Here is a 14,132-nt window from a genome sequence, read left to right on the forward strand (position 1 = left end):
TTTTTTTAATTGATTGATGATTGATTCAATCAACTAATTTGTTGATTGTATTAACTTGATTCTTTAGATATTGAAAATTAAATAAATAACATTATGCTAATTTAAGCGTACAGAAACGTTGCTGTTGTTCCAGCAAAGATCTTATTTTCACTTTACCGAGTGCCTTGTAGGTAATGTGCAGATTACCTGGATAATCTGAACATTACCTAGGTAATTTGAGAAATGGAACAATTTTAGCAACTTTAACGGATCACCCTAGTTAATCCGCAGATTAGCTAGGTAATGCGCACATTAACGGATTTCGAGCTTTAGCGGTAACATATATATATATTACACATATAAATGTACATATTTATATATATTATATATATAACTGTATATAAATAAAATATGAACATGTATTAATATTTATATAAATTATTTAATATAAAATTTATAAATTTTTACAATAAATTTCCTCCGCTAGACGATGTTAGATGGCCGCCATCGTCGTTATTTGTTTTTGTCACATGTTGAGGACATGTGCTAAGATTTATCGTTAACCATGTCGGAAACTGATTGCAGTCTGATAGACTTGTTGGCGTTACAATTGACCGAAGTAGACATGTTAATCAGCATGTATCCGAGCAGAGATGAATTTAAATTAGACGATCTGTCTGTAATCGATGAAATCAAATCGTTTATCGATGGAAAAACTGACATTCTACCACCGAGAATGGACTTTACTCTTCATCTTAATATAGGAGAGGTACGTTGTAACATATTATATAATTCCATTAAGCAATTAATAATTTATATATTGTGATTATACATAATTACATAAATTCAGGCATAGGTTTTGACATTTTTGTAACAATATGCCACATTTTGAACCTGAGCTTTGAAGAATATAAGCATAAATTTAAAGCATATAGTTACTAGTTACTACTTAGTTACTATGACCACTATGACTAATGAACAGGCTTATTACATACCCAGCCTATTTAATTAACTTAACCAAAATGCATTTCAGTCTTATTGGCCCTTATCAATTGGATGACATAAATGAAACAGAATATGGTGACAATAATTGCCAACATTATGGTATACATTAATAGTACAATTATTACAAATTATTTTATATACCTTGTTAATAGGATTCTAAATTATCACTAGGACAGTAACACAACAATACTAAACAAGTCAAGTAAAAACCTTGTGAATAGTCTTTTTGTTTTTATGGTTGTAGTAATTTTCTATTCTTCTGTCTCTGCCATATTTGTTGGGTATACTGGTTCAATTATCTTTTCTTGATTTTTATTTTCATTTGGAATTATTTTTTGGGCACATTTTTCATCAGTTAACATAAAAACATCTGCTATTAGTTAACATGTGGTTGTTAGCTAACAGCAGATGTTTTTGAGTTAACCAATTGGAAACAAGCAGTAAAACTAGTGGTATAAACTTTAAAAATATGTTGCAGTATTATTGTATTCGAAGTGCTGATTAAACTAACTGTGTGAATCTAAATTAAAATCAAAACATGTATAAGATCATCCATAATCATAATGAAAAATGTGCCCAAAAATAATTCCAAATGAAAATAAAAATCAACAAAAGGTAATTGAACCAGCAAACCCAACAAATATGGCAGAGACAGAAGAATAGAAAATTACTACAACCATAAAGAAGACAGAAGGACTATTCACAACGTTTTTATTATATAATACAATTGAGTGATTAACTCATGAGAATACATCATGAATATTAGACAGATCTATATTTTAGGCTAGTTACAGAACGGACAAATTTGCTGATAAACCTAACAAAATTTTCATGTTTTAAAAATGCAAATCTCATCAGATCTTACAAAGACAATAATCTTTACATGTTGGCTCTTAGATTTCACCCAAATGAGATCACTTATGTGTAAAACAGTTTTTTACACATTTTTCAGATTTGCTATAATATGTCATTAGTCATGATTTAAAATTTTATTTCAAAACTAAGGTTAACAACAATCAAATTAACAGAATGATCAGATTGCTGAGGTAATAAAGGATTTATCCTACACTCCAGAAGAATTTGTCTTGAGTTCAGATCAGCTCAGAAATTTCTTTGGGTGAATTGATCTAGATATGTCAGACCTTGTTCCGAATCATCCAGCTTCTCTCTTTGTGAATCTAGTTGAATCCATACTGGTCGTGAGAAAAAGCCTTCTTAGTGTTTGCAGAGCAGAAAAAGCTAATGTTTCCAGAAAGATAATTTATATTTTAAAAAAGAAGTTAAATACTAATAATTTCGCACTGATACTTTTAAATGCAGTATATATTTTTTAATTATACTTTAATGTTTCAGTCTTTTTAACAACCTTCTTCAAAGAAGAGAAATAAATTCTAAATATAGAACTTGACTGTCAGTGTAGAACTTATTAACTCAATTTGAAAATTAATGCATTAGAACATAATTTCACAAATTCCAACCTGCCTGCTGAATGTTTATTATTCATATAAAATACAACAGACATTTGATATATACATTTGAATTTGTGAAATTATGTTCTAATGTGTTAATTTTCAAATTGAGGTAATAGGTTCTATACTGACAGACAAGTTCTATATTTAGAATGTATTTCTCTTCTTTGAAGAAGGTTGTTAAAAATGACCAAAAACATTAAAGTATAATTAAAAATGTACTGCATTTAAAGGTATCTCTGTGAAATCATTAGTATTATTGAAAGTGCAGATTTTTGAAGCAGTCAAAGAAGTGAACATTATAAGCAAGTAATTTATAATTGCAAATAAATTAAAATAGTTTTTATGCTGTTGATTTTAAAGAATTAAAAGCTATGGGCTTTTAATTCTTTCAGTAACACATCACACAAGGAGCATTTGTTGATATTGATTTTATTGGAGGAAATTTGTATTTACAATGAAAATAGTTAAAAAAGAATTGTCATAAAGAATATCTGTTACTTGATCTATTAATGGTTTTTTTTAATTTAATATTAAATGAATATTTGAAAATAATAAAGATTATCATTCTTTTAAATAAAGTTACCTGTTTATAAAATTTACTCTCTGTAATTATTAATCACGTGTCATGAATAAGTTATATAATTTTAAAATTTTTGACTTACAAGTTACTTTTAATGAAGAAATTTAATAAAAAAATCAATATCTAGTTTCATATTTATATCATGACAAATATGGTATATGCAATACAGGATAGTCCAAAAAGAATGCTATCATTTAAATTATTTTAATTATGTTAATTGTTACTTGAAAATGATTTAATATATTTCAAAACAGAAACACTCTTGAAGTTTTGTACTCATTCATTACAATCCCTCAATATGTGTTCCTTGTGTCACACGACACACACCCAGCCGATAGTCAATTTTTTTCTAAACTTACTGCAACATATTTGTTGTTACTTCTCCCAAAGCAGTTATAATCTGATTCTGCAGTTCCTGCAGATTCCTAGGCAATGGTGGCATATAGACTATGTATTTTACATAGCCCCACTAGAAGAAATTTCAGGTGTCAGGTCCAGGGATCTGGGTGGCAGCAGAGCAATGTCATTTTGCTCATGCCATTGATCCATTGCTGAGGAAGCACACAATTTAAAACTGTTTGAATACACATTGTTGATGGAACTTGGTGAATTTTTCTATGTTTTGAAATATATTAAATCATTTTCAGGTAATAATTAACATAATTACAATTATTTAAAATGGTAGTATTCTTTTTGGAAGATCTTGTATAACACATGAATTGATGGCATAATTACTTTTTATCTTCAAAATATATATGTATATATATATATATACAAATGCTGCTTTCTGGAACAAAAATTTATTTATTAACACTTTTGAGTGCCTTTGTACTGTATCTATCATCCAGGTTCAAAAATGTTTGAAAATGAAAGTCCATAAAACATAGTGGGCATCTCAATAAATAAACAGCTTAATTAAAACAGTTGCACAACATACAATTGGAAGACCATATGATGCAACCTACTAAACATTTCAATGTGACTTGTTGCCTGATTTTGATAAAAAAAATCATGTTTATGTTAATAGATTTATTCAGATCTTCATAAATACATTAATGTTGTTTTAATTTAAATTTATATACTGTATATACAGACCAATGGAAGCTTGTATGGAGCCCTTTGACCTTTCGTTTTTGAAAAAATAAAATATGTAGAATGCGCTTATCTTAAAGATCTTATTTTCTGTTATTAAAGATAATGTTAATTTTATAGGGGTAGGAATCAGTATGAGCTCCTAAGTTTTCTTTGGGCTGAGAAAAATTCCCAGCTTTCCCCTCAATGGCTCTGAATATACATGAGTTTGACAATTTGACATTGTCGATTTGCTTTTGAATGTTTGATTAATGTTCATGTCAATATATTTTAGTTATAATACTGCAGTTCATTCAAAACAGTTTAATCTAATACAACTTGAATCAACCTGTAAGTTGTGCAACCCTAGCTTAAAACATCAGATAAAACTTTTTGTTTCAGAAAGTGTTTTTTTTCTTCTGTGCAGTAAAAGGAATAACAGATTATTTATCTTTGTGAAACATTACATAAAATCCAGTGGCGTGCCATGACATTTGATGATAGGGAAGCTGTGTTTCTGTAAGAAGCCACTTCCAGGGGCAATCAGTCAGCGATGGTCTAGGGTCCCATTCGTATTCGTTTGTTAGATAAGCCAGTAAAAACCGTAGACTTCTCTAAATGTATTTTTAATTAATAGATTATCTAACGCACTTAATAAATAAGCAAGTTCAATATAATTAACTCTGTTATATTAGATTTAATAGATTCTCTATGCCCTCTAAATGCCAACTCTTGCTTCAATAACATCTACTAATTAAAATATAATATATCTATTAGCCGTAACTACCTTGTTATAATTTTCAATATTTACTTTATATTGTGTACTAATGTTAAATTCTATTCTATTTTGATTTCCAAATTGCTTCAATTTTACGAAAGAATCGATGNTGTGTTTTTAGAATGACCTATATATTGGTTATGATACCTAATGATTGACATAGATAATAGCTTCAGTGACCGCTATAGGCTGGTACGTTGGTTCTTAGATGGTACATTTCAACAAGTTGTAAGAATGCATCAAGGGTATCCTTATGATCAAATACAATATCCAATGTAGGTGGTGGCCAGTTTATTTTGTGGGAATATAATAGAGTTTTTAATGTTGATCTTTCTACTTCTAACATTGGACAATCATATATGTAATGACTACTCCCATCAATAATGTCACAGGTAGTGCAATTTGGATTTATTGCACCTTTAAATCTGGACAGATACGAAAAAAAACGACCGTGGTTTGTGAGTATTTGTGTCAGATGGCTAGTGGGTTTGTACCATTTGTTTTTAAGGAATTTATTAATGTCTTTGATATATTCTTGAGTAGTAGTGTTACAATTATTCCAATCACTTTGCCAATTTATAATTAAATCATTCCATAATATAGATTTTATTGTTCTTATACTGATTTTATTATAAGCCACATCCAATTCTTCGTTATGAGAAGCTTTTTGGTTTAGGCTTCCACCATCTAAACCAGGTGATATTGGTGCTCTGTAAAGCGCATGCGCAAATCTGGCTTTTTGGGTGCTGACAATACAGCGCTTCCATTCCGCCGCTAATATTCGAATATACAATAGCAACCTTATTTTTTTTTGTTTTTCACATATAGTATAGAAATTTGTAATAAGATACATAATGCGGTTATAATAAAATATTGTGCGATTATTTTCATATAATTAAAATTAATATGTATTTATTTTTTAGAAAATACAAGGGAAGTGCCGCATCCACTGCTTCCAATGACGGCACGCCACTGATAAAATCAGATATTATTTTCATTGCAAAATGATTAAACATTCATTTTTAAAAATTAATTTAATCTAATCAAGTGCTTCCATTTATGTTAAGTGAAATCTTTAAGACTTTCTTACTATATGAAAAACATTTTGCTTACTATAAAAAATCTTATACATATTGATGTAAATGATAATAATAATAAATTTACTGTAATTTTTATAAAGGCAGTTCTAACTTTTGGATAACTCACTCTTTTGCACATAATACTTTGACATCCTTACATTTCTTTTGTACATCAAATTTAGACTTCCATACATTTTTGTTGATAAGCAGAACTTTCAAAGTATCATGGGGTAATGCTTTCTGCCAGACTTTGTTTCCAAGAATGTATAACATTATAATTTCTATAACTTAGAACTTTGTTTGTGAACCTGAAAATGAATATAGTTGAAAATAATTTTTTTGTTTTTTGTTTTTAAATAAATCTCTTGGTTTAATGGCTGAGAACATTACTCATCTATGATGCTAGCATGATTCTGTCATAGATAACAGATATATAGTATTTTAACATCAATCATTACTGTATTTTATGTCATGTGATATCACTGTTTCTAAAATATCAACAGGAAATGAAAGCATCAATGACATAGTACAATTAAACAGATTAGCTAACTGAGTATCAGTTAACCATTTATATAATGTGATTACTAGCCACATAATTTATCTGTTAACAAATTTATCACATAAGATGTTAAAGGAACTTCAATATTATTACTGTAGAAGTTTAGCCATTCTGCTAGTGAATTTACATATCTATGTTTTAAGAAAAAATCATTGCATAAACTCTTGCCAATATTATTGCGATTTGCTAAAAATAAATTTTTTATATTTTTATATAGCATTATAAAATGATAGATAATTTTAAGAAACCAAATTGGATACACCATTGTGATATCTTTCTAGCCAAATTTCTGTAATTTATAATCTTAGGAAATGGTCCCCTGATATCATGCAATATATTTGTGTAATATGAAAATCGCCCACAATATTTTTCAGTTGCAATTTGAAAAAAATTGTAGACCTGTAAATGCCACTGTCATCCATCTGTCTGTCTGTCCTTCCTTAATCTTGATAATGGAGTTAGATAGATAAAAGTCAAGACCAGATACAGAAAGCTTAGAGGCAGGAGGCTCTAATTAACTCTATACAAACTTCTAATCTGCCCAAGAAGTTATGTTACTTCAATTCAAACATTTTCACCTGAAAGGAGTTAGGTAGATGACCAGCATGACTCTGCTGCTAGCAGGAAAGTATGTTGTACAGGGGCAAGCCACTACTAATTTGAAAAGGTGGGGAGCATATATTTTAAATTAAATAAATTGTAGCCTGGTATTGTGACAGTGTCACAATAAACAATTGCTCATTTTATTTTATTTTTTTGCTATATTTTTCAATGTATTTGAACACTGGTTGTATGTCTTTGAAATTTTGTGTTGATGTTCTTGTTTTGAATGTTAATTGAAGGTGGCCTTGAATAGATTGACACATTTTGTTTAAGATATATTTGCTGAAGTTTGAAGTTTAGTGTGATACTTCAATTTTTATGTTAAATTTCATTTTCTTCTAATTACATTTAATGCCAACAAATAAAAAGAAAACATCAAACAATTTTATGTTGGGAGTTAATGATAATGAATCAAGTTATGGATCAAATAGAAAACAAATCATTGTTAAAAGTGGCTAATGAAATGTAAATTTGATTCAAATATCTTTTCTTAGAACATAAACTTTATAGAAATTTTTTCATATCTCTTATCTTTCATATTCTGTAAATTATACTTAGTTCAGTTTAATAAAGTTTTATTAAAATACTATTAATACTTATTTGCTTTAATATTTTTTTAGATTTATCTCCAGAAGTTTCAGACTATTTAGTCTAAAGCTTTTGAAGTTAATTTAAATAATACAGTGAAACTTGCTGATGTGACCCATGAAGGGACCAGCTCAGAGTGGTCATCTTACATAGGTGGTCACAGCAGGTTTTACTGTATATAAGGTTTATACACTATACAATACACTACACAACAAAATTCACTTTAAGGCATACTTAAGGAATAAATGTAATAAAGAGAATGCTGATTTTATAGAATTTAATCTCCTATAACTTTTTAAACATAGTTTCACAGAATTTTATAACATAATAAACATTATAGGTACTTCTTGATTTACAAACAAGATTTATTTCTAAGGGTCATTTCTTTATTTGTTGTGTTAAACATCTTTAATTATTTAAGAAAATGAAAATAAGTAGCAAAATTAAAAGACCAATATATTGTAGTACATTTATTTATTATTAAGAAGTTTTTGTTGTTCACAAGGGGACTCCCAGAAATGGCTCCCTCCAACTTGGTGGAGTTTGATATATATTGTATTAGTATCCTCCTTGTAATTCACGATAAAGTCACTCAATGCAACTCAAGCATTCACAAGAAGATAGGTTTAAAATTTGCCATGTTCTTTATGTACCATGTTGTATGGATAATATTTTTATGGTGGCATAGCCAAGTGAATGATATGTTTAACTACTGTACTTTACTCTTTGTTGCAAGTTCAAATCTTACTTTTTCAAAAGTTTTTTCGTATGTGCATTGAAGTGGATTATCATGCAGAGTATTTTTCTAATTTTAACAAAGAATATTAGTATTTTGTTATGTACTTTAAACATTTTATTTATTATAACTCAACATTTTAAATATTGTAACTTCCATATAGACATGCAACAAAACTACATAATAACAAAAATTCTCCTTGCAAGTAATGAATTATTGATATAGCAACATTGGGGACTCATGTAGTAAAAACTTTTTTGCCTATTATAATTGTAATCAATTGCCACATACCATGTTTCCCCAAAAATAAGACAGTGTCTTATATTAATTTTTGTTCTCAAAGATGCGCTAGGTCTTATTTTTAGGGGATGTCTTATTTTTCCATGAAGAAGAATTCACATTTATTGTTGAACAAAAAAATTCCCAACTCGAACTTAGACAAGAGTGACATATATCCAGTCATGTTGAACTGAACTTAAATAAAACCGAAGTGAACTTATGAAGTTCCCGTGCTGGAGTGGACTTCCCACTCTTGCTTCAACTTAACCTTTTTATAGTGTCGACATTGGGCTCGATGACCAATTAGTGCTTACTGAACCGTAGGACTATGCAATGTGATGTGGTGTAATTCCTGGCCAACCAATTAGCATACACCAGCCATAACATTATGCAAATTTGTGATTCCCAAGCCATACTCTTATGCAAATCATGCCATGTAGCGTGATGGTCTGCTGACCAATCAGTGGCTGTACTTTCAAAAAGCCAACAGCCACTTTCAACCATCTGTCAATGACCATTACGAGTAAAAAAACTTTGCTAAGTGTTACTTTTGGGGGGAGGCCTTATATTTAGCAATTCAGCAAAACCTCTGCTAGTCTTATTTTCGTGGAAACACGATATATACCACTACACATCTTTACCACAACACCAGAGAATAGTAATATAACTCTTTCTAACCTGTTACCAGTGCGTCTTCTTGTCACTCGTTATGCGAAACGTCGCTTGTTAAGCAAGTAATTTTTTTACAATTTGTTTTGCTCATTGTGCGAATTACTCATTATGAGAGGTACTCGTTAAGCGAGGTTCCACTATATTTCAGAGAAGGCATTTGGAAGATTCATTGTAATGGAGGGCCATTCATTTCTGTGTTTTTGTCATGTACATTTATGTGTGTTGCTTTAATTTTGGACATGAGTTGTATCAATTGGCTTTATAATGAGTTACTGAGGGGATAGTACTATGATACATTAATATATGAAATTTGCTTGAATCAAAGAGGACTGTGTCTTATAAGTAATTTCATTATTTGATTCAGCGTCTACATTTTCTGCATAGACTGCAAAGTTGTTTCTCACTTTTTAGGAAAAATTTCACTGTAATATAGTAGAACATAGACAGACAACTTGTGTGGCTTTTTATGCCTTCTAGTGCAACTGTTATCAAAACAGTAAAGTAATATAAATTTATTTTTGTAGTTATGAATATATGTTTTCTGTTTTTCTTTTGATAAAGATGCAAGTTATACATAATTTTGATGCATGTGTACTGAATGCATGGAATTACACAACTTATAATACAGCATACAGCTTTACCCTCTGAAATGAGATATGGTCTTCCCATTACAAACATTTTCCTACTTGTACTGTACAGTCAAAGGATCTGTCAGACACATTTGCTATATGCATTTATCTGAGAGTTTGTAGCAAATGTTAGTAAAACAAGAAATGTCTGTTTCTTAAAGAGGTTTTATGTAATATATTATGTGATTCTCTTCTATTTTTGTGTATTATTAATTTATACTTTTATATGATCATTTTTAAATTAAAGGAAATTATACCTATTATTTCAGGAAAAATTAGAAGTTAGTTGCAGTTTACCCCATGATTATCCATCATCCGAACCGGAAATTTATGCTCGTTCAAATTGTTTGACCAGAGACAATCAACACCAGTTAAATGAAGACATAAGTAATTTTTTAAGCGAGCAACCTAAAGGTGAATTGTGTATAGGATCTCTCATTCAGTGGTTACTAGACAATACATGTAAATATATTACTGAAAAATCAAAATTTTGTAATACTCTACCAAGTAGTGAAGATAGTGAAGATGATGAATATTTTTGTAGGTTATGGATATATAGTCACCACATCTATAATAAATGCAAACGTCGTTCCATATTAGAATTAAGTCAACAACTGCAACTCACGGGTTTCTGTTTACCGGGAAAACCGGGTATCATATGCGTCGAAGGTCCAACTAAAGACTGTAATTATTTTTGGCACAAAATTAAGCACATGAATTGGAAGAAAATTATTTTGAAGAAGAAGGAGATTCTGGAACTTGATTCGAAGAATAACTTAAGAAAATTTGGTACTTTTGAAGAAATAAGCTTTCAGCCGAGAAAGGGACCAGGTCGGGAGTATCATATGGATATGGGAGAGTTTTTTCACTTCCTGGAAGAACATCACTGTGGTTACGTTTTTCGAGATTATTTCGGTATAGACGGTCGACTGTCAGGTCATTCTTAAATATACAATAAAGTTAGAATTTGCTTCTAAAATTTATTTTTTCCAAAATATAAACTATAAATATATGATAGATTTTTTGCAGAAGTTTTAAGTGAAACTATTCTAGCTTATTTTCTTGCTAAATAGTGAATTGAAATTTTAAAGCTTCCTTGTAACTAAATAAAAATATTAATATTTTCATTCCTTGTCAAATAGTTTCCTTGAGTTTCTAGGATAACTTTTATAATGTAATTTTTTACTCTACTTTGGGTTTCATTAAAAAGTTAGGAATATGAAAGTTATCATTGGAGAAATCCAATATATAATAAGTAATTTATATTCGCAGTGACTCAGAAGCCAGTTAACCTTATTCCATTTTGCATGTTCCAAGTACAGTTGCAAATGTGAATCATCAATTGAGTTTAGAACAAATTCAAATTGATAGTCTTTACTATTTATAAAATTGTAGTAAAATGTTTGAATAAGACAGCAATTTAGATTTTACAATGGTTAACTGACTTTTAGACCATCCTGTATATTACGATAAAAGAAACAAAGTAATAACAAACTTTTCATCTTACAAAGCACTAGAATAAAATTGAAATCTCTCTTTAGTGATAACTTTCATATTTTTTTAGTTAATTTTCAGGCAGATCACCGTTATCAGACACTAAAAATATCATCATACAAAAATAAAATTAAAAATCAGTTTAAATTTTTAACATTTTTATGATGCATTCTGAGTGAATATGGTATGTAGATTTAATTGTTTCTATATTAGTTTGATCTGCAACCAGGATACCATTTCTTCATGCCAGGGTGATGTGAATTTTTATAAGTTCCTGCCCTAAAGTAATTTTATATTGTTACTTAATTTTAAAATTTAGTTTCTAATTTGTTCCTACTGCAAACTGCCAAGATACTGTCATTATATAATCTTTATTGTTACTTATTTTTTTTTAACAAACATTAGAAACTACAATGTGTCAACTTGAGTCTCTGAGTTAAATTCAAGTAAATAAAGACTGTGAAACACTTGATATTATATCTTATTATTGAGATAGGAAGTTGTTTAGGTTTGTATTACTTGTTAGAGTTGATAATATGTTTAAATCTTAACACAAAATCAATTTAAATACATTGATTTTGTGAATATACTAAATCTGTATGTAATATATGGATTAAATTTTGTTCCATATTTTATAATCACTTGAGAGTATATCATTCCATGATGTCTACAAAGACTTAATAAATTACTTCATCATGCAATAATTTTAAATATATTTTCATATCTAATTTTTATTATGTACAGAAACTTATTAAATTGATTTGTACATATAAAATTAACAAGAAAAATGAAAATTATCGCTTTCTTTGATATATGAAAAAAGCCTTCCAATTTTTTCTGAAATTAATATTTAGCAAGAAAATATTCCAGAATAATTTTAACTAAGTAGATAGAGTTTAAATTTAGTTAGNCTTTACTTTTTAAATATTAAAACAATCCACTTAGTTAAAATTGCTCCCTACCAGTGGCTCTTGGATGGAATCAGAGACAATCTTGGTAGGTGTGCGGTGTATGCATGCATGCCAAATCCCGAGGGTGCCGATACCAGTTAATGTCAAATGCCTCTTTTGTCGCATCACTAGTATACCTCAAACGACACAACAGGGTTGTTGTAAATTTTAAATGTTTTTCACCATAGCTGTAAAAATCTAAATTTATTAAACTTAAAAGTCATTTGTTTTCTAACTAATTTGTTTTAAGACCAGGTGTCCACGGAAATTCCCAAAATTTACAACTTTTAGTCACTTTCATTGAACTGGAAAAATTTCTCTCTTTATTACATCTAATATTATGAAGAAATCAATCCACACTGTACTCGGTTAAGCTTTTGTTTAAGTAAAATTCCGGCTCTTTCAGCAGGGTTTTATTCGTATCCCCACTTCCCTAATCACTTAATTATTTAACTACTTCTTAAGTAGAAATAAGTCGAAGCCAATTACTTTGTACTCAAATATTTGTAGTCTTGGGAAAAAAGTGGAAAGACAAATTTTTGTGACAACGGATACATAAATCATAAATTTAAGAAATATAAATTCTAGAGCTTTTTCTGTACCTGGTACATCTCTCTCATTCATTAAATTTAGTTGTAAATGATGCTACCAAAGTAACAGTTAATTTTTTAACATTATACAAGAATTGTACATGTTTTTTTCTACATCCCCTTAAAGATGGGATATACGAAATCGTAATATCGCCAGTTTAACATTGAAATTCGTGAGTAATATAAAATCGGAAAGCGGAATAAAAATATCAAATATTTTAATGGATTTTTTTTTAACTCCTGTCAACTATACAGAACTATCATAAAAACATACCAGTAAATTCTTATCGGTTGGGTTAAGTTATAAAAGTCTACTCGCAATTCACATAATGGGGCAAGGGCGGCCAAATATCTAGTGGGCAGGTGGCTAACAGCCCAGAACCGGTCCTGAATGGAATTGGATGCGGTATATGTGTAGCATCCAAAGGTCCTAGGCTTCCACCAGATTCAGATTCAGATTCAGATATTTATTTTGTATATGTCACAAGACATATCCCGGTGCCGCTTGTGCATAACCGGGTGAATACAAGTATATAATATTAATTACATAATATATGAGTATAACCTTGATTACATAAAATATGAGTAAAATTAAATACATAATATATGATTATAATATATATACATTTTTAAATAATAAACGCGTACAATAGTATATAGTTAATTGCACGCGCGTGCAGTAACTTATTGCAGAAGCATCTTGTATTGCAGGACAACACTTATGATGTGCCATCAAAGGCAATACTCTCACACTCAATTGATACACAGTATCATTTGTAATCATATTAATTAACACTTAACAATTAATTAACACGATCAATTATTAAGAATAATAAATTTACAGTTCGACTATGCAAGTGCATATCACAAATACATCACATATGTTACATAAATTAATACCAGTGAGATAGATATCAATTACATGAACTCAATATTATACAATCAGAATTATGAAATACATAAAAATTAACTACATTATGTCACGTATGTTACATAGATTACTATAGATGATAAAGTATCAATTACATGAGAACAATATTATACAATCAGAATTATGTGATACATAAA

The 14,132-nt window shown here is 29.3% G+C and overlaps 1 protein-coding gene across 1 annotated transcript; it reads left to right on the forward strand.

The window, feature by feature from the left end:
- Positions 1-469: 469 nt before the first annotated feature.
- On the forward strand, positions 470-12,392 carry LOC111613593 (RWD domain-containing protein 2A-like). The gene is made up of 2 exons (XM_023354947.1): positions 470-748; positions 10,300-12,392. The coding sequence occupies exons 1-2, from the start codon at positions 545-547 to the stop codon at positions 10,975-10,977; spliced, it is 882 nt and encodes a 293-aa protein (XP_023210715.1). The 5' UTR covers positions 470-544; the 3' UTR covers positions 10,978-12,392.
- Positions 12,393-14,132: the final 1,740 nt, after the last annotated feature.

The sequence above is a fragment of the Centruroides sculpturatus genome, unplaced genomic scaffold (genome assembly GCF_000671375.1).
Source record: "Centruroides sculpturatus isolate CEXI.00-Female unplaced genomic scaffold, Cexi_2.0 scaffold1906, whole genome shotgun sequence".
Taxonomy (NCBI): domain Eukaryota; kingdom Metazoa; phylum Arthropoda; class Arachnida; order Scorpiones; family Buthidae; genus Centruroides; species Centruroides sculpturatus.